At 39.2% G+C, this 24,599-nt stretch overlaps 1 protein-coding gene and 1 long non-coding RNA gene across 4 annotated transcripts; one reads left to right on the top strand and one right to left on the bottom strand.

The window, feature by feature from the left end:
• Positions 1 to 536: 536 nt before the first annotated feature.
• LOC145495339 (uncharacterized) lies at positions 537 to 23,226 on the top strand. 3 transcript variants are annotated; one of them, XM_081474933.1, is made up of 14 exons: positions 537 to 713; positions 812 to 872; positions 6,649 to 6,715; positions 6,997 to 7,061; positions 9,966 to 14,605; positions 15,035 to 15,079; positions 15,684 to 15,728; positions 16,964 to 17,008; positions 18,058 to 18,102; positions 18,202 to 18,246; positions 18,601 to 18,645; positions 19,150 to 19,194; positions 19,426 to 19,470; positions 22,789 to 23,226. In XM_081474933.1, the coding sequence occupies exons 5-14, from the start codon at positions 10,017 to 10,019 to the stop codon at positions 22,811 to 22,813; spliced, it is 4,974 nt and encodes a 1,657-aa protein (XP_081331059.1). In that variant the 5' UTR covers positions 537 to 713; positions 812 to 872; positions 6,649 to 6,715; positions 6,997 to 7,061; positions 9,966 to 10,016; the 3' UTR covers positions 22,814 to 23,226. The 3 variants fall into 3 exon arrangements, with proteins under 3 accessions (XP_081331059.1, XP_081331060.1, XP_081331061.1); XM_081474934.1 differs by lacking the exons at positions 537 to 713; positions 812 to 872 and adding an exon at positions 4,814 to 5,515; XM_081474935.1 differs by lacking the exons at positions 537 to 713; positions 812 to 872; positions 6,649 to 6,715; positions 6,997 to 7,061 and having other exon boundaries at positions 8,801 to 14,605.
• Positions 7,113 to 7,331, bottom strand: LOC145495411 (uncharacterized). Its single transcript, XR_014050414.1, has 3 exons — positions 7,294 to 7,331; positions 7,198 to 7,245; positions 7,113 to 7,149 (listed from the first exon to the last, which is right to left on the bottom strand). It is a non-coding gene; the product is annotated as an uncharacterized LOC145495411 (long non-coding RNA).
• Positions 23,227 to 24,599: the final 1,373 nt, after the last annotated feature.

Raw genomic sequence — 24,599 nt, 5'->3', positions numbered from 1 at the left:
TTCTTTGTTTTTATAGTCTAGCTAATAAATCATAGAACAAAGTCCAGGTTCTGCGAAATTATACGGTAGCTAGTTATGTTAATTTTAGTAGTGGGATTTCTGTAAACTAGCTGTATGGCTAAGCATGGTGACACTTTATATAAAGTATCCCATCCCATCCCATCCAATCCCATCCCATTCCATCCCATCCCATTCCATACCATCCAATCCCATCCTATCCTATGCTACCCTATCGCTAATGACAAATGCTTCATACGGGAAACTGGTTTTGAACATACTGGGTATCTCTGTACAAGTTATGGGTTTCGCCTCACACCCTTTACGGGATGGAGTGCCCTCCATACATCTCGAACCCCAGTTGTTGTACAGTAGAAAAGGCATTTTACGGACCTCGTTCATTTATCTTGAGGTGCACCGTATGCACATTACTCCACAGTTCACAAGTCCTTACGGTGCCATTCCAGATTGTATACGCTCAGGCTTCCGGGGCATTCTTGGGACTGTCCCAGCTCAGATTACATTTAGGTGTGACTGCCTGCATTCTGTCGCTTCGCCTTGCAGAAGTTGTTTTCCGTCTGGTGAAATTCCCTCATTTCTGGAAAAATCAACTTATTTTTCCAGCGAAGTTAGTTCAAAAACCATCATTTGTATTCTTTGTCACAGCAGGAATACGTTTCCTTAGTGATAAACGACTCAACGATCTGTTAACTGCGGTAAGATCACTTACGCTTTTGAATTCATCAGGTGGTGAAAATATTTGATAGTTTCGATAAAGCTTTCGGTATTAATGAGTGTTGCTGTCATCTTACAGGACCCAGTCCACGACTTACACAGGCAAGGAGTAAATTTCATCGATTTAATACTCATTGCTGGTAAGCACTGTAGAAAACTTGCGACTTTGATTCTATAAATCAGGTTTCCAAAGCTGCACCCCCCCTGGCCGTGCAGCCCTTCACCATTCGTTCTTGCGGCTGCATATTTCGGTCTTAATCAAGAGTTATTCAGCTACTTGAAAAACTGTTGTTATGCTGTAGTTATCCTTTACTTCATGATTCCTATTTAGGGTTCTGTTCACTTCAATTAATATTCATAGTATTATGGCCAAAGATCGATGTTTGATGTACTGTCTGGCTGGTGAAGGGTTGGGAGGGGGGACGGGGGGGGGGGGGTGGTGAAGGGAAAACTTTCGAAATCGTTGTAAAACTGCCTGTGTACACCTGAAAATTAGAAAGGTCATCATTGTAAAGAAAGAGGAGGACAAGGGTGTCCTTTGATGTCTTGATTAAGAGTAAGAAATCAGATATTTTTTAATCAGCATAATTTTTTTACACTAAAAGTAATATAACTTTGAATAGTTAGAGTCAAAAATAATTTTACGAAGAAGAACAACAGAATAGCTCTGAATGTTCTGCAGGCTTGATAAAAGTTGTTTCAAAACTTAAGCAACAAAATATTCTGTTCAGACTGAGTGAATAATTATCAAAAATTGATTTGAAAGACAGTAGACATTTCAGTGCTTCCAGGTGTATAAATGGGTATCGGCAAATTTAATGCTGGGGATTTAAACCCTGCAATGGACTAGCATCCCATTGAGTGAATATTGTTTGTATTGTTGAAGGTAAATTGCTGCAAAACAATTGAAATTTTTAGTTTTTCACTAAGTTTAGTTGAGAGTTCTTAAGTTGCAAAATTGTGATTAAAGAGGAGGAAGTTCTACATTAGTTGCCAAACATTTAGTCAGAATGCATGTGATCGTATTGGTCACAATTTTGAGGCATGCTTAGACAGTTGTTTGACTGAGAATTATCAGGAGAAACATCTGGTAAGATTTAAAAGCTTAAGTTCTCTGTTGTCAGAAGTCTTAGGGTCAGTCAAAGCAGGAATTCCAGAGGGTTGAAATGAAAATGGAAATCCTGAAGGGAGAGAGCCTTTGAATTCCCAAGGCATGGAGAGATGTTTAGAGCATTTTTTGAAATTTCTGAAGGCAAGCCGGGGGGGGGGGGGGGGGTGGTGCTTAAAACATGGAAGCCATCCCTACATGTAGTAGTTAGGTATGGGTATTTCCTGGACCCCGTTGTCTAGATATGAAGCAGGGCTTAAGATTGTCACCGATACGGTCGCCCATGTGACTAACATTTCATCCAGGTTGGTGACCAAAAATTCTGGTTTAGTCACCAAAATGGTGTCTACATTTCTCTGTGTTGCACTGTGCTCAAAATAATTTTCGGACCATGGTCAGTCATGTTGAGCTATTTTAGATCCTTCACATCTCGTTTCTGACCGTTCAAGATATTAATTTTAATTTGTTTGTTCCAGTCATTGCTAGACCATTTATCAATTGGCCTAATATAAAGAAACCTAACCAAAGATAGCCTTGGCAGGGCTCAATAGCTCAATGAAGTGGCATGCTCTCAGTGGAATTCCTGCCAAAGAAAAGCTATTGAACGAATGCATATTTGATGAAACTTCAAATTTTTTGATTGGTATATTGAATTCCATGAGCTGTTGTTTTGATGTTCTACAAAGTATTTATGTCCATCAAAATGTAAATAAAACCAAACATGCATCAGCAGGTCCTAATTTTGGGCTTCAGAAATGACTGGGTAAACAAATATAGCTGAAAAAGAAGTTTCTCTTTCCTCAATTTTCACCCTTCCAAACACACAACAAATCATCACTACGAATACGCCTACAGTTAACAAGTGTTGGGAAGTTTCTAAATGATGTGACTAAAATTAAGTTCTAAAGTGTAAGAACCATACGCACATGTGTTGATGTACAAGTCGCAATTTCTGACGATTTCTGACTTTACCGTATATATTTGGTATTAATAGAATATGACTAAAAATAAGTATACAGTAAAGTTGAATTCTCCAGTATCTAATCAAAGTGCCTACATGTTTGTTTAATTCTCATTTGCTGGGTTTGAGAATGTAAAAATCGAAAACAAGTTAGTCAACTTACCAACATTTCAACAAGTCGTGTAACACTCTTGTTCAGTCAAACCATACACTTTTGTCATTGTTTCTGGACATGTACCTGTACAGCATTTATGTTGTTTGGAACGCTTTAAACTTTTGTTTGCAAAACCATCATCAAGCGTTTGTGTAGTTTAATGGTTTGGTTTGTTTTTATTGCTTGAATGGTTTGTTTAAATGGTTTGAATCCTTCATTCATGTGGTTTGAATCGTTCGTTTATATGGCTTGAATCATTTGTGTATAATCATTTGGTTTTTCTGGTTTGGATCATTTGTGTTCATTTCCATCGTTTGGTTTCTATCGTTTGGTTTCTATCGTTTGAATAATTAAAATTATATCAATTTTTTCCCAAAAAATAACAGTCCACTTACTTTTTAATGGCCCCCGGCTGATCCCTTGCTAAGCCAGTGATTAGGTTTTTACTGTTTGTTTTTACTTGTAAAGGAGGCAATTAAACAGTACTCTGAGAAAAGACATTTTACTATCATAAGAAACGTATTCCCAAGAAGCTGCCATTTCTCTGAAAATAATCGTGAATGGTTTTTCAGAACTTGCATTTTCAAGTGAAATTTCGGGGTAAGATTCCCGCAGGACTTTAGCCAACTTTGCTTGACCAGAAAACCATTATTCAAGTGAATGATGTTGTGCTTCTCTTAATACAACAAGAAGTTCTCTCTTTGTGTCTTTGCCTTATGATTTTGTTATTAAAACAGAATCTTTCGACTGTATTAAATTTTGACCATTTATAAACTCCATTTACATTCGCTTTAACTTTCGAAGCTTGCTTGCTCAACATACCTAAATGTTCCCCTGCCTCAATAAACATAACCTGATTGGTTAAAATTAATCAAGCAAACCAATGAGCTTCACAGCCCGAAAATGGCATAAGCAGGGTGAATCTATTATGAGCATTACGAAAGCTAGAAATGATTGAAATGAAATGTAATAAACCATTGAAATGAAAGATAGAAACGACTGAAACGAAAGGTAGAAACTATTGAAACCAAAAGTAGAAATGTTTAAAACAAAAGGTAAAAACAACAAAACAATAGAAACAAAACGGTCAAAACGCACGACAGAAACCATCGAAACACTGAATACAAACGCTGGGTTGAACTTTGAATGATCAACCTAAACTTTAGTCAAATGTTTTAGAATGTAATACTAGAAAATGATTTCTAGCTCTAAAAGAGCTACCGTTTGATAAGAAATTCATCTTTGACTGCACCTTGGTTTTTGAGATCGTTGTGCCTTGTTTTTAGTGGAAGCAGAAATAATTGCCAAAATTCTTAGTGCGTTCACTCTGTTTTATATTGTAAATTTCGAGTACAGTGTTTTGATTTTGTTGAAAATTCATAACAAAAGAATGTTTGGCCATTTTCTTATCGTCGGGTAAATGCACATGAAATTTACTCAACATTTATGCTGTCAGATTGATCTTATTGTTCATGAATTTTGCACTTTAGCTTGCTATTTAGCGTTATATGCATATTTTGTTACGCCATTGTACACGTCCAACACCGTGCGCATGGCCTAAGCTGTAAAAAATCATAATTCTGTTGTAGTCATATTAGAGAGAGCTTTTGATCACAAAGAACTAATGACCATAATTTGGTAGATTTTACCACTGATTGTGGGTAAATTTTGGTACCATTGCAGCAATGAGTTGAGATTGTCTCAAATTTCATTCGTGAACAAAATAAATTTACAGATACAGATACTGATAAGGCCTTCGGCTTTTTTGTTGGTACATAATAATATTATTTTCATACATTTTGTAACAGTAACTTCTATTGTTTGGTTCTGAATTACTTTAGATACTGGGAAATGATGGAAATGAAGCAGACTGCAAAATGCGTGTTTTGATGTCCAGGAGTCCCAAAGAGTCTAAGTTGGAAACAACTTGACAATCAAGCTTTAAGTGTTATTTTGGCATCTTGTTCATTGATTTTTGTGCAGTGAAAGTGAAAGAAACAACAAATATCTTGACATCTGTAGAGCAATACCTTTAAAATATACGCAAACAAAGAGAGGTGCTCTTTGACAAAAGTGTGACAGTAAGGCTAATCTTAAGTGTCATGAAACCTGAATCTGATTGGATTCCCTTTGCTGTACGGAAACCCTCTGCTGTTGGAAAGGCTGAAACCTCTGTTGTCCTAACAGATGAATTTTTTTTCCAATGGATAGCAGCAGTTGTTCAAATGGCTGAATATTTTTCTGAATATTTTTCTGAGCACATGACATCCTGATGAGGAGGTACAGTGGAAACTTTGACTTTCCGGATGTGTGGCGATTCTGCCGATTTTGAGCCATTCAAACAGATACCTGTTGGTGTAAGTTTTCATGTGAGAGGTCATAATAAAAAAGATTTACATTTGAGGATTTGATTGTTTATTCAAAAAAGAACAATGTGACTGTCTCAACATGATGTGACCGGTCAACATGTCCGGCAAGTGAAGTTTTTGGCTGGTCAAGTCACCATTCTGGCCTGACCAGGCGTTATTTTGAACCCTGTGATGCAAGTTGAAGATGAATTGTAAGTGTTACATGTATTTTCTGAAATATTATTTGCCAGAGGGTTTCTTTTGTTTTTGTGGCGAAGCTGCGATTGTGAGCGGCGAAAGCCACAATCAAGATCATGGCGAACAAAAAAAGAAAACCTGGTCGTAGCAGTTACAAGTCGCCCTTCTATGTGTGCAGATATTGAACTTGGTCACGGATTGGTCTTCATGCCTAGTGCCAGACCTTTCCAAGTGATAATGATCTAACGCTGGCTTTCATTGGTTAAAATACTTCAATGCACCCCAGGAGCAGTGAAAACCATGTCTTTTAGTAGGTCTCAGGATACGATAAATACACATGGTATGGTGCAATCACCCAAATTTTAATGACTAAGGATTGTCCAAGAAACTATCAATTCTGTAAGATGTGGTAGGATTTTATTTTACAGTTTTTTATGGTTAGCAGCCATGATACTGCACTCCATTTTGGAAAGTATAATTTTGAGATGGAAAGTAAAAATTGAAATCTACTTTCCAAAGTGGTTTAAAGTGGGTTAAAGTTTTATTGCCAAGCTCTTCTGATACAATTTGGTGCCATACATGTGTATGAAGCAAATTTGGTTAAGTCCTGTACATGTATTTTGGTGAGACCAAACAAGCCTGATGTGCTGTAAAAGTTTTTGTTACGTACAATAAGGTACAAATACAGTGTACTTAAGAGATTTACAGTACCCAAACTTGGCCAAAAATCTGACTGTGTCAGGTCAGTGTGAAATATTAGGACAATTAAGGCCTCTGGTTGGTGTAACTGGTAATACAACATACTTATGTATAACACCCTTGAGTAGATGTACTAGTAGAGTACAGCAAATGCACTTTGTCATGGCCTGTAGCAGTCCCATAGGCTATCTTGTGAGTAAGCTCTTTTAGGGTTAGATACAAGATGCCCAGTAAGGGAAGAACTTGGCAGCCTTTTGAATATTTACAGTGTTTTAAAATCTCAACATCCTTGGGGTAAAATGTATCTTGGGGGCCACTCTTGGGGACGTTTAATACCGTGCTACTCAGTGTATGCTTTGTAACACATACTCGAAGTTTATTATGTGCCACTCCAGGGTAATCTGATTCGGTGTGAACAAACTAAAATGAAAATATTTTGAATCTTCAGCATCTCTAGTGAGTCAAACAGCATTCACAGATTTCAGAAGACTTTCAAGGTTCTTAATATACTTAAGGTAAGTTTTATTAACAAGACTTTCTACATGTAGCTAGGAGTGTTTAAATTAGGAAACAAACTTGTGTTACTTACCACTGTCGATTTCTCTCTGAGTATTAGTATTAGCTTGGGGCTGTCTATATACATAGGAGTGGACACACTCTGGGGTACAGTAATGTACATACTGATCATTGTATCCACATAGTTTTATCAATGCCTTAGAGTTTATCATACTGAAATGATTTGCAACTTGAGTGGGAAAGGAACACACACTAAAATGTTAATCTGTATTATTTTCAGAACTTCCAACAAGTCAAACTGCCTTCATACAGTAGATTTAAGAATCTGAGTTTCCAATAACTCAGGTAAGTTTAAACAGCAGTTTCTTTTCAAGAGTTTTCCATCATTGTAACTGATGAAGGTCACTGAAGGGACCAATAGATACAGTCCAACCTGTCCATACAGACACTTCTCCATACGGACACCTCTCCATACAGACACCTCTCCATACAGACACCTCTCCATATGGACACCTCTCCATACGGACACCTCTCCATACGGACACCTCTCCATACGGACACCTCTCCATACGGACACCTCTCTAACATGGACAGTTTCCTATGTACCAACAATATTCTCATCATTCCCTCTAAAGAAAACCTCTATAATACAGACCCTCTCTAAAATGGACAACGGACACTTAATCTTGGCCCAAAGGAGCAAATTCATATACAAATTTAACCTCTTTATTATGTACACTCCAGGGACCAAGTGTCGATAATGTGCAGTATGCACAATTTCTTGTCAGTGGTTGCACAAACATTGACACTTTATCATTCAATTTAAAGTTAATGAATTAATTTTTAGATTCAGAAATCCACAAGACGCTCTTTTTGGGCCTGATTTTAGTTACTAAGCACTCTAAACTGTCTGTGAAAACTTTTAAAAAGTGACATCATCATATTGATCTCTCCAACACGGACTCCTCTCTAATATGGACACTTCACTCTGTCCCTTTGGTGTTGGTATTAGAGAGGTTCGACTGTATCTTCAAACCTGCTGGCTTTTATCATATCGCAAGTCTTCCCGTGTTTGGGTAGGAGGTAGCAGGTTATGCAGAGGCCCTCTCTAGGGATTTGCACTATTTTATTCTGCAGGTCATTGAGGTGTGGCATTAGGGAACAAACAATTACTTTCTCCTCCACAGAGGCACCACCTGCCACAGTGGGTGACTTTGAGAAGATTTGGAGAAACTGATCAGCCTTGTTGCAAATAAGTGGACTAACCATTATCAAATTGCTTTTTGCATTTGGAAACTAACACAAATGAAAGCTGTGATGCACATGTACATGTAATATTATCAAAACTCAATTAACTCGCCTTCCTTAATGAGGTTGAGCTCCTGCTGTCCAAACATGACATGGCAACTTTTAGTAAACTTACATGTACAAGTGCCCCAGTCTGGTACTGCCTGTGTTTTTCTGATTGGTAAGAATTCTGGTTAAGTCATTTTGTTCATCACAGTGTGTTTTGGGTGTACAAGTAGCCTTGGTGGCCCAAAGGATCTCATTGGTTTTAACCCCTGTCTGTTCTGGGCTGTCAACCATTCAGAGTAATTCCTCGAACCCACGCAGGAACTTGAAATTTCTGGTTCCAGTTTGATCGTGCACACGTAATCAAGTTTAATGACAGTTTCTGAACATGTCTAGAGAGGGTTGCTGCAGTATCTAATGCCTCCAATTAATCCCAGAGGTCTCAATTTCTTGGTGCTGACCAAAAGGATTGCAGCCTCTGGGAACTAGATCTGCCAGATTAAATGAATTTGCCCTGCCTCTGGTTTTTGTAATTGTGTAGTTTTATCGGAGAGGGTTATCAGCTCTGAGCCCAATTCTCAGGCGGTTGTTTTTGTATTACCCAGACTTTTGGACCAACCTGGCATGGTTAAGGTTACTTCCCACCTTCAAGGGCACAAAAAATCGTTTTTTCTTTTCTTTGACAAAATTTAAGTCATTCATTTTATCTTAAGTTTACAAAAGAAAAATATTAAAAATCTCGAAAAGCAGCCGAGTTATTTAGAAAAAATGTATTTTCAAATAAAGTTAATAAACCAGGAAAGTGTCATACAGTCAAAGCTCTCTTAAAGGACACTCGTAAGCTGAGAGCTCTACTTACGGCCGCCCTGTTTGAAACCCCGTTTTAACTCCCATACAAACTCTGTATTTTTACATTCTCGTAAGCGGACATTCCCATAAGCGGCCGCGGACACTTTCAGAGATAACGACTTAGACTTCTTCTTTGTTTGAAGCTCCCGTAAGTGGACACCCCAAAGAAAATCCTATTAACAACCTCTGTCTATACCAATCAACTTCACATCGCTGTTCGTCACAATGATTTTACAGTAATTACAGTCCCATATTTCAGTGTTTGTTTCATTGTCATCCACGTCCGATTACATTTCGAAACATTGGGCAAGCTCCCGTAAGCGGCCATCTATCCCCTACACCTCTAGTGGTCGCTTACGAGAACCATTCTCGTAAGCGGCTAGCTCTAGTTATGGACACTTTTTTCGCGTCCCGAGGGTGTCCGCTTACGAGAGCTTCGACTGTAATCGCTTAAATGGACGAAACCGCGAGGGGACATTTTTGCGGCAAACGCTTATCTTGGTGTTCGTATTTCATGTTGTTTGGTATTGTTTATATTGCGCATTTTTTCTTTTGCCTTTGGCTACTTTGCCCGTTTTAGTGTCTTTCTCTTCAATGCCACAGCGCGGTAGAAAACGTGTTGCAATGCGATGCTTTTCCCGGGAAATCCTGATCAATTGTCAATGACGTTAGGAGGTCTTGTTGTTCAATTGGTTTCTGGTTTCATAAGGCGAGATAATCTCTTCGCATGGCGCAAGTTGTTTTACGAACCTTTTCGGGCTAAAATCTCGTGGTCAGTGCGTTCGACTCCGGATTGAGTGGTCCGAGTTCGAGCCCTGGCCGGGGGCATTGTGTTGTGATCTTGGGCAAGACACTTTACTCTCACAGTGCCTCTCTTTACCCAGGTGTTAAATGGGTACCAGAGAATTTTATGCTGGGGATAAACCTGTGATGGACTAGCATCCCATCCAGGGGAGAGTAGAAATACTCCAAGTCACTTCATGCTACTGAAACCGGAGATAAGTGCTGGCCTGATGAGCCACGTAGCTCGTGTGCAGACTTAACCTACCCAACATTTTTAACAGTGATACAAAAGGTAAGATGAAATTCCTTTCTTACTTCACGCAGGTAATGATGAAGAGCTTTATGTAAACTCTGTACAATGTAACTTGGATTCAGATGGCGGCTGCTGCTGCTGCGCCTTCGCTCTTGGCCAGCTCTGTAGAGACGACAAATGGAGCGAAGCTGAACAGACTTCTTATTGATGGCGGAACGACTGTTTTAAGGAATGTTTTTGATGGTTATCATTCTCCTCCAAACCTGGCTGCTGATCTCCATGCAAATTACCCAACTCTAAATATGCTCCTAAAGAAAAAAGTCTTGCGTACAGCTCAGTGGGACCAACTGTTCCCACCTGCTGGAGTTACACCAGACTCAAAAACGTTTGATATCACTCTACTATTCGTCCTTCTGACCAACATTTGTGGACTATCCCCACCCCCGTTTGGTTGGCACGTTATCCCACCCCCAAGTGATAATTCCCTTGAGGCAAACCTTGCTCGTGTTAAGTTTTTCCGTAATGAATTGTATGGTCATGTGTCCACCACTGGTGTTGATACACCAACTTTCAATGCTTTGTGGCAGGAAATTAGTGCTGTTCTTGTTGCTCTGGGTTTGGATCAGAAAGAAATTGATAGATTGAAGGCAGAACATTGTGGGGAGGAAGATTATCTTGACGTGCTACTTGACTGGGCCAATAGTGAAGAGGACATCAAGTCACAGCTGAAGGACATCTGTCAATATCAGGCCACAACACAACAGAAGATCGAGGAAGTACGCAAGACCCAACTAGATGGCGACAAAATACTCACGGATAGCAAGTCAAAACTGGATAAAATGCACCAGACCCAGATCAACATACAAGAAACTGTTGAGAAAGTATGCCAGACTCAACTAGAAGATGGTGAAGCACTTCAGGATAGCAAATCAAAACTGGATGAAGTACGTCAAACCCAAACCTACATACAAGAAACTGCTGACAACGTACGCCAGACCCAGCTAGAAGACCATGAAACACTTCAGGAGAGCAAGTCAAAAGTGGATGAAGTTCTCCAAGCCCAAACCAAAACACAGTCAAAACTTCAAGAATTACATCAGACCCAGACTGAAACTTTGCAAGCAGTAAAGCAAGCTGTTGGCAGCTTGAAAGAGGGAAGAGACACAAACAGGGTAGAAGAGCAAGTCCTGCAGAATCTTGCCAAGTCAGAGTTCAAAGGTGACATCGAGTATCATGTAGGACGTTATCAAGAAGGTACTCGTGAGTGGATGTTCAACAAAGTTGAAAACTGGTTACACAACAGAAATTCTCAAAACCGCGTTATGGTAATCAGTGCAAATGCAGGCATGGGGAAGTCAGTCATTTCTGCTGTTATTTGCAAGAGAATGCAGGAAGCTGGCAGACTGGCAGGAAGCCACTTCTGTCAGCATAACAATGCTCGTTACCGAAATCCTCAGTTGATGCTTCAGTCCTTGGCCTGTCACTTGTGCCATGCTTTGCCAGAATACAAAGAAGCTCTTGTGGAACAGCTGTCAAGAAATCTGGGTAAAGATCCTAACCACATGGGTGTCGAGGAGCTGTTTGCACTGCTTTTTAAGGAACCTCTTAGCACTGTAGCTGACCCAGGAAGAAACATGCTCATGGTGATTGATGGCTTGGATGAAAGTGACTTCCAAGAACGCAATGAGCTACTTGATGTCATTGCCAACCAATTTTGCAGGCTGCCATGTTGGATTCGATTCCTTTGTACGACCCGACCAGAGAGGAACATTGAAGAGGCATTGAAACATCTGAAGCCATTTCTGCTGGAATCAAATGATGACAAGAATATGGAAGACATCAAGTGGTTCTTGGAAAAGAGGATGCAACATGTTATCAAAGCAGAAAAGCAAAGCGACATCGTGGAAAAGCTTGTCGAAAAGTCTGAAGGGCTCATGCTGTACGCATACTTTCTTGTTTCGTTTGTTGAAGAGCATGTGCCAGTTCTAGACCAAGGAGATCTTGATGATAGCTTGCCACTAGCAATTTCTTCAATCTACAAGTCCTATTTTAAACGACTAGAGAACGAACTTAAGGAGCTGGGTGTCCAGGAAGAGAATTTTCTTAAGCTGCTTTCCATTGTTACTGCATGCAGGGAGCCCTTGCCAGTTGGCTTTCTTTCCAAACTACTGGTACCCGATGCTAGCTCAGGACCTGGAAAGCGGAAAGTACTTAAAGCTCTTAGCAGTGTGTCGTCACTTCTTCCTATTCGTGATGGCTGTCTTCACGTCATTCACAAGTCCGTTAAAGACTGGTTGATGGATGCTTGTTCTTATGGAGAGCATGACTTCATCATGGATGAGAAAGAAGGCCACCGTATACTTGCCAGCCTCTGTGCCAAGGAACTCGATCATCTGAAGCAAAAAGGTGTACGTGACGCAGAGTTTAGCTCCACTGAGAAGTATGCTCTACATCATGGTGTACGACACATGTTACAGTTGGACGAGAATATGAGTTCATGTAACCAAGAGAAATGTGTGCAAACATACGTGATAGACTTAGAGCTTTTGTATGCGAAGCTCTGTTTAAACTATTCAATAGCAGCTGAAGATATTTTATGGCTTCTAAGGCAGGAAAATTCTCAATTGCTTTCTGAAAATAGCAAAGGTATGTTGAGCACCTTAATTTACCTGTTAAGAAAGTACAACAGCACATTTACAGGTCATCCTAGTGTATTCTTCCAAACTGTGCTGAATGAGGGAGGATCAGTTCTATCTTCTATGGCATCAAACATGTTGCAGACCAAATATCCTGATTTACCCTATATGGAATTCATGCACAATCAGATTCAGCAGGGAGCAGTTCAAGCGAGATTTCAACATTCATCTTGTGTGGCTTGTTTTGATGTTTCACCACAGTCAGACTACTTGGTGTGTGAATGTGAAAATGGAACAATTCAGCTGTGGTCACTCCTTACAGGCAAACTAGTTTGGGAACGTCCTGTGATGATCAATAAAACTTTCTACTTTGGGGCATTTAGAAAAGTGCCATCATCACCTGTCCTTTCACACTATCGCTCAGTTGTTTTTCATCCTACCATGGAGGTTGTTTTACCTGGAGTTCTCAGCTGTGCCTATGGTATGGATGGTGACCTAATACCACTTTTTCCTGAAAGCAAATGCAGTTTCACAGTGTGCTCAGTCTCGGGAGACAAGACATCTATCCTAACTGATTGCCCTGATGATGCGAGGTGCATCATTTTGTGGAGTGTGATAAATGGCACAGAAATTAGTCGCACTACCAGATGTAAAGATGTCTTGTCTTTTGCATGGTCTCAGGATGCAAGTCTCCTAGCAATTTCCCATTCAACCGGTTTAATTTGTCTGGTTGATGTTGGAACTGGTTTTAGAACACTAGCAGAAATGACTACCTCAGAAGTATGTGGAATGATAAAATTTGCACCAGACCATCGATTCATTTATTGTAAGCACACACCAGTGCCTAAACGTTTGTGTCATAACGACCATTTCCTTTTTTGTCTAAATGTAAATAATGAAAATGACTGTACCTTTTCACTAGATGTTTTTTATGACAGAGTTTCTTATGTACCCTGGAAATTCGAATCACATAGTAAGTGTGGCTTTTTGTTAGGGGATCCTATTTTATGTGTATTTGATGGCTTCACCCAGAAGGCTGAGGGAGTTGCATTTTTACTAACTGAACAAAGTGTATTAATTTCATATAGAAATAATAGAAAAATGATAGAAATGTTGAATGTTAATGAATTAACGAGCGGGCAAAAGCTGCATCGCGCACCCACAAGTCTTGGAAATATTACAAGTGTAAACAAGGTTGTATTTTCTCTAAATGACGAGTTTATTTATGTTGTCAGTGGTACAGCAGTAGAAACAGTTAGCGCACTGGACATTTCTAGTGGGAAGCTCAAAGCTGAGAAAAGCTTTGGGACAATAACTGATATTGTGCCTGTAAGTGAAGGTGTTCTGTTCTCAACAACAAACCGTACTCTCGAACTGTGGAACTCTCAGCTCTCTGTGTGTGTCTGCACATGGCCCAACTTACCAAGAAGCGTGTATGTGACCCCGTTATCAGAAGACCTAGTGGCATATGTAGATTGCACATACAGGAGCAGTAAACTTTGGAAGCAAGTGACTTTCCTGGATACGAATGATGGAGAAATAGTATCAACAATGCGCCTTTCTCGTGATGAAGAGTTTGTGGCAAGTAACAGGAAATGCCAGGTGATAACCGTGAAGAACTTTCGCTCGCTTCGTTTGCTTGATGGCCAAGCTATACTGTGGTGTAGAGATTCTCCTTATCATGGTCGTTTTTCCTGTGAAGGGTTGTTTTCTCCTGCAGAACAGTATTTAATTTTATTTCAGTTGGGGGGTGAAGGTGCACATGTCCTTGACACAGTTTCAGGGAGAACACTACACTTTTTATGTAGAGACAAGGTGATCAAACACTGTAAATTTCTCAGTGACGAGGAATGTGTTGTCTGCTCTAAGGAGTCCACAAGGCATCATTTTCTTCGACTATTAAATGTCAAGTCTGGTGACCAGCTAAGTGTAATTGATATGGAAAGCAAAGTGATTTGTTTAAACACTAATCCTCGTAAGCAGCTCATCGCCATTGGTCTGGAGCAATCCAAAGACAATTTGAAACTCATCCAGGTGAAGTTGCCAGGGAGTAAAGAAAGCAGAAAGAGTCAAAGGTAAGACCCTAATAAAAGCCAAGTACTGTAAGTTTTAAATTAAAAGAAGTTAATGATTGCAAAACTATTGAGTCCTCTATACTGCTTAGAGAGCTTCAGCACATGTATGTGATATCCTTGTATGGACTTAAACTGATTTTTAGATGATTATCACAAATATAATTGTAACTTTATTCTCTCCGAATATAAACACAAACATTTTAGAAATTTATGGTATGTCTGGCACGTTTCTAATTCATTTCATTGATCATCATTAAACATCGTGGTTTGGTTACTCAATATATAGATTTCCTGATAACCATTTGAACAGAGCCTCTGGTAAACTGATAAGCATTCAACACAAATTGGAATGAAAGACAGTTTTCAGAGCATCTAGTACTAGTTGGGTGCTACATGGACAGCTATTAAGCACATTTTATTTTTTTCCAGGATGACCAATGCACCAGAAATTCCAGCGAGAACAGGAATTAAGAGGTTAGACATTATTAGCAACATCTTCATGTACATGTAATGTACCTCAAGTTGTAATAACTGAAATCTTCCTTTAAATTACCCACCCTCAGGCATCCATTTAAAGGGAGGATTTCACGGTTTGGCGCACGTCTCTAAATCTCAATACTTTTGTTCACTTCTTATCAATGTTATCGCTTTAAAAACCCCACCTAGATATAGTTCAGTAATCACATGCTGTAGCTAGTCATCGTAGAATGACGGATGACTAAACTTCTCAGAAGATTTCAGCCGATTTTACTGACCCTGTCGACCGTTGAATTTAGTTTTGACCCATACAATTTATATTCTAGGGTTGATGACTTTGCGGCTATTTGCATGCAAAATTAGGTTACTAACTTGCTTACGATTGGTTCATAAACAATGAGAAACTGGGCCTGTGCCAAAAAGCGTGCACAGGGGAATAATAAAATACAAACATGCCCCGAACTGTGAAAGCCTCCCTTTAACCAATCTACCAACCCCTGGTCCAAAATCACAACAAAGATGACCTTGCAGTACTTATACATATAAAATGTAATAACTTTGAGGACTTTCGGAGGCCATGGTGAACGTGTTATTTTTTCAGGATGACCAGTGCACCAGAGATTCCAGCGAGAACAGGAATCAAGAGGTTAGACATTATTAGCAACATCTACATGTACATGTAATGTACCTGAAATTGTAAAATTATTTTATTTGTGTACAGTTTTGGCTCAATTCTCCCTCGGCTTGCATTATCCAGTCAGTTGCGTTCGTTCAGGATTTACATCCGAGTACTTTGTTTTTTACGACCTGGTCCAGGTGGGGAGGTACTCCTAGAAAAATCCGGCGAGGGTGTGTGACCCGCTTCCCAAAAGCTTTACCCCATTTAAGACCAAAATCTGTGATTTTCCTTACCCTATTTATGACCTGACCAAAAATTTGATACCCTATTTATTACCTGACCCTTAAAAGGGATGCTGTCGCGATTTATTTGCTTAAAACTGTTGTAAATTCACGAAATGGTCCCTAAATTTATGTAATAAGAACTTACATGTACTTAGCTCTAACTAAATGATTAAAAGCAATTTGAAAGTCCACACTTCAGCAACATTTTTGCAAAATTTCAACGATTTTTGAGCCAAACTCGAACCTTTGAAGACCTGATATCCTGACGCTTTTTCAAAAATCCATATCACAATCCGTTTCCACCCTCACCATCATTAGCCATCCTCACTTCGTAATGGGTTTTAATCATTTGTCGAGTACTACACTACAAAATAAAACCATTACTGTCCAGCTTCCAAAGAGCGATATATGTTTTTGAGATTTCCAAAATCATGCTAAAAATGGTGATAGTGTCCCTTTAAATTAATAGGGGAACCCTGTTTCAGACCTGCCTTATGATAAGTTACCTAGTTCAGACCGATGTTAAAGGCATTGTGAAGGGCTTGTAGTGATGGTCTTATCGATGATGATGAAAAAGTAAAAAGAGCATACCCAATTCAATACTAGAGTAAAAAACCATACACTATTTGAGAACAAAAAGGCCAAAATCGATACCCTATTTATGACCAAAACGGTTAAAAAAAAACATACGCTTTGGGGCCGTACATACCTAAACAGCCCACATAAAGGAGGGGTCCCGGGGGAACCTAGTTTACCCCTGGCTTGAGTCCGGGACAAGCATAAAGGTGGGTGTGTAAAGTTGTATTTAGTACTGTTAAGAGATTGTTTAGTACTACAAGTAGAAGAAGGAGTTCAGTTGTAGAAAAAAAGATTGAACTCAGAAAAACTCAGTTCAAGTCTCGGAGTCCGATATCACCCGTTGTTGTCAAGCGAGAAGCACTGTCAAATCTGCAGCTAAACTTTATTCTTCTTCTCCAGGATGACTAACACACCAGAGATTCCAAAGAGAACAGGAATCAAGAGGTTAGAAATTTTAGAAACGTTTGTGATACACCCTCTACCTAAATTGTAAAATTTTCATACTTGAATCAAATTTTGTCTCAGTTCTCCAATATGCCAATTTCGATATATTAAATTATTAACTTGGCTCCGAGGCTCAAGGGAATAAAAGCAAACCAAATTAATTAATCATCCCTGATCCTTGATGCAATTTCTTTTTTGTTATTCCCCTAAACCTCGGAGCCAAGTTAGAATTTTATATATTGAAATTGGCCTAATGATGATTGTCTCAGTTCTTGTAAAATTATCTAACTGCATTCTAATTGGCTGCTTAAACTCAAAACAAAACACGCACCTGGCTGGATTTCTTGGTCTGTTGGATACGTCTTGAAGGAAAGTTGTATTTGGTGTCACCACTGAACACTGTGAGTCCAACTTTCAAGATTTCTTGCCATATATTACTGTAATGATTTCTTGTGGTTTGATTTTAAAAAATTATTGGATGAGATTTTTGTGATATCCAGGATAATCAAGGTCGAGGTAGGGGTTATCAGCCGAAGCCGAAGGCTGACGCTGATAACCTTTACTGAGACCTTGATTATTCTGGGTATCACAAAAACCGAATCTAATAATTGTTATATTATACATTGAACGAAAATAAAAAAAAAAAATGGAAGTCATGTTTTTGCTTCTTCACTGACGGCAAGCAACACAAAGCAAGAACTTGACATGATTACCCTTAGAAATTATGCACCGCGGTCGTACACGACATGATTACCCGTGATCTTGAGTGCTCTTGACATGATTATTGTATAATCTGCAGCTAGATGACGTCGCAGACGCTGATTTCGAAAATTCACGGTACACTTTTGGCCAATCAGAGAAGAGATAGGGAGTTCAATGTATAACAACAATTGTTAGCGGATTTTAACACTTTGGGTTCCTGTTTGATGAAATCTGACCCAAGAAACTGTTGAGTGATATGCACTAGATGGACTCTAGGCCTTTGCAAAAGATATGGGTAGCTTCATATACAACAACCTTAAAACATCTGTTTTCTTTTCTGTTCCCAGGATAGCCAACACATCAGAGGTCAGACAGAGTGGAGACAGGAATAGGTTAGCAAAATAGACCATGCTTAGAAGTTTTTGAAAAACTATATAGGCTGAAAAACTACGTGAACAGTAACTTATTTATTTCTGTATATATGTTTTTAGGATGGCCGACACACTGGGATCAAAAGAGAACACAGGAAATGAGAGGTTAGTTATAAGAGAAGTTAAGAATATAAGTTTTAAGAATGGCGCGTCTGGCAAACGGTGAACGTTAAATTTTGTCGTTTGTCTTTGACCATTTCTATACTGAGGTGAGAATATTCTTTTATGCCGTAAATAGCAGATTTTTTTATACATATATATATTTTGTGTTGATGGATTTAAGGATTAGGGAAAGAAACAAAATAGCTAGGAGGCCATTCTGTTTCAATCTATGGTTGACTGTTTATCAGTATACTGCGAATAAATAAGCAATAGGTTGAAATCACATCGCTAAACTGTTCTCCAAAATTGAATTAATATTACTCCACCAGTAATCATAACATTGTACTTTTTTTTCAGCATGACCAACACACTAGAAAGTGAAGAGAGAACAGGAATCAAGAGGTTAGACTATGTTAGCAACGCTTGGCATACTATAATTGTTCAATTATAAATTTATCAAATTTTGGCCCAGTTCTCCATAGCAAAGAGTAGAAAAGAACAATAATGATAGTCACAGTCTTTGCCCATTTTTTAACTGCATTCTGATTGGCTGCTTAAATTCAAAGCAAAACACATCTTGACTGGGTCTCTTTGTCTGTTAGATACTTTTTGAACAAAAGTTGCATTTAGTGTCACCATTGAATACTGCGAGTCCAGTGTCCAAGATTTCTTGCCATGTATTGCTGTGTATTGCCATGAATGCCTTGTATTGCTGCCCTGATTTCTTGTGATTCGATTTTAATTGTTATCGGATTTTAACACTTTGGCTTCCTGGTTGATGAAATCTGACCCAGGAAATTGCTTAGCAATATGCACTAGATGGACTGTAGGTCATCAGATTACAAAAGGTATAGGTAGATTCATAAACAACAATCTTAAAACGTCTATTTTCTTTTCTGTTCCCAGGATAGCCAACACATCAGAGGTCAAAGAAAGCAGAGGCAGCAATAGGTTAGCAAATAGGCGATGAAATATTATGAAGGTGGAAAACAATGTCTATTATATATTTCACAATTTACCGACAAGAGTTCAAGCTGTGTGAGAATCTGAGATAAGAACTGCAAGAATTGGATCAAAATAAACGTCAAGTCACCAATTTTAGATGAATTTTTTTCGGGTTAAAATACTGCATTAATCGTAACTATCAACTTTAAATGAACATTTTATTTTACATGTTTTTAGGATGGCCACTTCACTAGAGACAAAAGGGAACAGAGAGAATAAGAGGTTAGATATAAAAGAGGTTAGATATAAAAGAGGTTAAGAATATAAAGTTTTAGAATGGAGTTTATGGCAAATGGTAAACATTAAACTTTTGGCGTCTATCTTCGGCCGTTTTTCCACTAAAGTGAGAACATTTTTTCACGTTATAAGTAGGATTTTTGTGTGCGTGTTTGCTGGATGGATTTAAGGATTGATGGAGAAGAAAACAATGGTAGATAAAATAAGTCTTTAGTCCAATACCCACTAGTCACTTTTTTAGAGTACTCAACTTGAAAAAGGACTCAACTTGAAAACACTGAATTACTTTAAGTATTAGGCGCAAAAGATATTTATCTTTTTACTATTGCAGCACCTTCTTAGAGTTTACTGCGTTTCACTTATCCGGCTGTAATTGAACAAGTGATTTCTTTTTTTTCTTTAGATGTAACCTTTCAGAGAAATAAAATTTGGCACAACACCAGGACAGAACAGTTTTCCCACCCAGGGGATGCTGTGTGGTTTATTCAAATTTCAGAGATAATGTCGCTTGTAAGGGACAGACCATAAGAAAAGTGATGGCGGAGGGGGGGGGGGGGGGGGGAGGTGGAGGGGTGGAGGGGTCGCTTTTTCAACTTGCAGGAATTTTTTTCACGTCCACTGCCTGTGCAGGATTTTTTTTTCGGAGTCAGGTTCCCTGCACGAATTTATCATTGTTATTGTTATTATTATTATTATTATTATTATTATTATTATTATTATTATTATTATTATTATTATTATTATTATTATTGCTATTGTTGTTATTGTTGTCATTGTTATACCATTTATACGAATAATCCGCGGCTTACACAAACCGGGGATTAAATAAGATGCAAACTTGCCGTATAAACGGTACATTTTAGCCAGTTCGCGTCTTACACAAGCCGCGGATAACATAAGCCGCGGCTTGTGTAAGACGAGGGTTTTGAGCTCGGCTTAAATGAGCCGCGGTTTATGTAAGACGCGAAGCCACTCGTATAAATGGTATCGCGGCTTGTTTGCGGCTTACGTAAGACGCGAACTCACACTGCGTAAGCGCAAGTGTAGCCACGAGAGTTAAATTTTCCGTTTTTTGGTCGCCGTTTCTTTTTTGTTTTGTCTTTGTTGTTAAGGTTAATTTTTTTTTAAGGTTAATTTTTTTGGTGCAGTTTTTAAATGCAAATTAGTTTTTTCACGTCGTGTTATGTAATCGTCTATTGTTTATCACGTAACCTCGTTAAGTTTATTCTTTTAGTTCAAAATTCCGTTGTATAGCGTTGTAGTTTTTTTAGTTGTATTCAGTCGTCAGTTCCGGAGTGCCGTACAGATCTTGTAATTAATCTCGTTTTTCCTTTCTATTTTTTGCCGATTTTCGTATTCTTATATTTTCGGTTTATTATTTAAGTTTAAGTTCGTATTCATTAATTTCTTTATTTGTTATTTTGGTTTTAACTGAATCGTTAGAATTAAAGACGAATTCAAAACGTACAGGAGTGTTATCTCCAGCAAGTTTTTCCCGCGCTCGCTCGAGTGCTCGCGCAATTCCGCGATTGCTAAGGACAACCAACACAAAAGCGAGGCATTAGTCACGCATAAGCCGTGAACCATTCATACGAGCACTTCGCGTCTTAAATTAGCCGCGCTCGTATAAATGGTTCAGTTCGCGTCTTACGTAAGCCGCGGCTTGTTATTCTGCATAAATGGCCATAATATCGTCGTCTTCGCGGCTGCCGCCGCTGCTTGTGTGATCGTCCGGGTGAGGGCAGTTCTGAAAAGAACTGTTGTTGGTGACTGATGTTTCGACAACCTGAGTGGAAGTCATCTCCAGAGTCAAGTCAAGAGTGCTTGTCAGTCGATGATGTTACAAGTCTTGTCCGTTGAACTTGATTGGTCAGTTTAGCCATGATTGTATTGACCGAAAGACTCGCGTAATGTTTGTCATCAGCCATCGGTTTCGATCCGTCTATTGTTAAACAAATTGGTCGGTTTTAGGTCCGTCTATTGTTAATCAAATTGAGTCGGTCTGTTAGAAGTCCATTTGTCGGTTTCGTTTTCGTCGTGGATAAGTCGTTTGTAAGGCACCGGTAGTTATTGTACTAAGTTAGTGTACCAGCTTTCCAGAGTCAGGTATTGAAAATAGTGTGAATGTTAAGCATTGAGCAGGGTCCAGTCAATGTTGTGGTTTATCAGTTGTTGATGTACAGCAATGTGATTGTTGGCATCACCATTTTTCGTAGCTCGTTTGTGTTCAGTCAGTCTCGCGTTAAGGTTTCTCCAGTCTCGCCAATGTAGGAAGCCTGGCAGTCGGAGCATTTGATCTTGTAAACTGCTCCCTGTCTGTTGTTGGGTTCGTCCCTGTCTTTAACGTTGGTCAGTAGGTGTCGTAACGTGGTTGTAGGTTTGTGGGCTACACGGATGTTGTAGGGCTGCAGGATCCGTGAGATGGTCTCAGAAGTGCCCTGAAAGGTATTCATTTGACTCTGAAGATGTCTTCCGCTCAGGTTTTCGAAACGTCAGTCACCAACAACGGGTCTTTTCAGAACTACCCTCACCTGGGCGATCACACTATACGAACTAATGATTGTCTTTGTTTACGACGTTTGTCCAACGTTGATCTTAGCAGCCATCTCACGGGAAGTGTTACGGTTCACCGTACCGGTGTGCATATCTGTGTCCACAGTCGTCATTTATACATTTTAGTTGTGAAATTATTCCTATACGCGGTCGAGCCTTTCAAAACACGGTTTGTGCTTGCTTAATTGCAAACGAATCAAGCAGGATGGCCGTTTATAGCACAAGGTTATTTTTTATCACTTTTAAGCCATAGTTATCTTTAAGGGTTTTTCTGCGAGGATGTTTGGCTAGCAGTGTCCATGATGAGGTTTCTACGCACAAAATGCATCAGCCTTGGAAGAGAAAAATGTCCGTTTTCCTAATTGTAGAGAACACCAGGTGAATGAGGGTTACACCAGGACCAAAAAATATAAATAAAACTTCAGTGTAAAGTGGTTGCCAAGGTGCCCTTTAGGCGATTACAGCTTGTAAGCCCGCCTGTGCAATTCACTCTGCCGGAATTTTGTTTTCTTCAGTTCTTCTCCCTCCCTTGCATGATATTTTTTTTAAAACCCCCGCCATCAATTTTCTAATGGTCCGTCCTTAAGGCGGTCCTAAAAGACAGCAGAGTAGGAACCCGCTCGTACTTTTGGATGAATACTTCGCGAAATCTGATCCCTCTCTTAATATATATACTTTTACCTAACTTTATTTCGCAACGATATTTACTTTGCTATGTTTCATGTCTGTGTCTGCTTTTCTTTTTTTCAGTCGTTGTCGGTGTCTGCTTGTGTAGAACAGGGGCCGCATGACGCTGCTTTCCAAAGCCATTAAAAGAGGACTTCAATCAAGCAACCCCTTCACTACATTAGCCTGTAGGAAGAGGCTTGATTCACCCACGAAGAGAAAGCTAGAAACTTGTACAGATACTCGTAATTTGTTTGTTTGTTTTTTTTAGCAAGCATAGTGTTGTATATTGCCAAGATTTCTGCGAAGAGCAGTGCTTCCTGTAACTAAGAACGAAGAACAAACCTATCAAATGTGAAAGGAAAAACTAGAACAATGCTATTTTTTCAGTACGTGAACAAGACGGTATTTTATTGCTTAAAACGCAGTCATCAATTCAGTGAACCACTGACCAGGAAGCTGAAACGAATTTATTTTACATATTTAAACATTAAATGAACCATTCCGTTTAAGGAGTTTTAAAGATATTTAGTTTAGAGAGCTGACACGTCCTCATTATCTATAAAAACACCAATGAAATGCCAGGAGAGCTTTCGCGCAAAAAGATAGCATCTTCACACGTGAAAATAACATGTTATCTTCACAAGTGAAAACGTCACCGTTGCTATGGTTTCGTAATAAATCGCGCCTTTCGTAGAGGAAGTTGAACGGTTTGGTATTTCATGGAGTTTATATATAAATAGAGCATTACATAGCCGCTTAGAGATACGAAGTTTCTCTTCTCGTGTTGAAGAATATTTCAATCGTTCAGTTTGCCGCTGGTCCTAATTAAGACTGAAATTGTTGTCTCAACCAGGGATCATCCACTCCCAACAATCTAATGAGGAGAATTAAGACAATATGGGCACCATGTGTGTTCCGAGCAGGACGCCCTGTCCTTCATCTCCTTCTGAAGGGTTGCAAACTTTGATGTTTGACTTTTGACAGAAAGAGACCGGAGTTACAAAGAACGTCATTCCGTTTCTTTTGTGATGTGCATTTCCAGTGCTAAGGTTAGAGAACACCGCTCTAATATTTAACTCAGTGATGTACTGTTTTAATGGCAATACTTGTGACGCCATTGCTTTCCTTATTTGCATAATACAAAAGCCTAAATATCTCTAGAGGAAAACGCCATTCTCTATTTTGAAAGACCTTTCAAATAAGCGGTAATTATTATTTTTTACTCCATAGGCTTTTAAATCAAGCCACCCCCAAAACTACTTGTCAAGTTTTTCTGCCCTTAAAAACGTCTCCGAATCGAAAATTTAAATCCCCCCAAAATCATTCGATCATTACCGTCAGCTGAAATCCGAAGTACGTTGCGCCGTCACGCAACGTATCGCCGCACAACTTGCGATCGTTCCCAGGGTCCTCTCTCTTCCTTGTGGAATCAAGTCACACGCCAAGTAGAAACCACGTGACAAAGGAACAAAGAAATAATATTGCTGGCCCTGACAGAGTGTGGGAAATCCCACACAAAAACTTACATGACATGTACTACGAAACCACTCAATGATCAAATTTGTTCAAGTTGTACATGCAAGTCAAATATGAAACAGTTCTGGTGAAATTGTCACAGCATACAATCGCCTGCTAACAAATGAGCGCGCAAAGCTGAATAAAAACAACCCAGCCTAAAAATGTCGCAATAAAATGCTAGATACATTCCCATGATTCCATTGATCCACAATCCAGAGAGTCCAGTCCAGAAGTTCGTTTTCGATCAGTTACACACGTGGTGATTGAGAGTCTGTCTAAGGCTTCTTCGCGGTTTCCTCATTTCTGCTTTCGTTGCAACACTTAGACCCTCTATTTGTGGTGCAGATCAAGGTTGTTTCGGTGGCTCAAATAGT

The sequence above is a fragment of the Orbicella franksi genome, chromosome 8 (genome assembly GCF_964199315.1).
Source record: "Orbicella franksi chromosome 8, jaOrbFran1.1, whole genome shotgun sequence".
Lineage (NCBI taxonomy): Eukaryota > Metazoa > Cnidaria > Anthozoa > Scleractinia > Merulinidae > Orbicella > Orbicella franksi.
The sequence above is the reverse complement of the archived record's forward strand: the minus strand, read 5'-3'. Positions and strand labels throughout refer to the sequence as shown.

Excerpts from the sequence above, each read along its gene's own strand:
- LOC145495339 (XM_081474933.1), top strand. The coding sequence starts at position 10,017 with ATGGCGGCTGCTGCTGCTGCGCCTTCGCTCTTGGCCAGCTCTGTAGAG. Across the intron at positions 18,103-18,201 it reads CAGAGTGGAGACAGGAATAG|GATGGCCGACACACTGGGAT; the intron begins GTTAGCAAAATA and ends ATATGTTTTTAG. Across the intron at positions 19,195-19,425 it reads GAAAGCAGAGGCAGCAATAG|GATGGCCACTTCACTAGAGA; the intron begins GTTAGCAAATAG and ends ACATGTTTTTAG.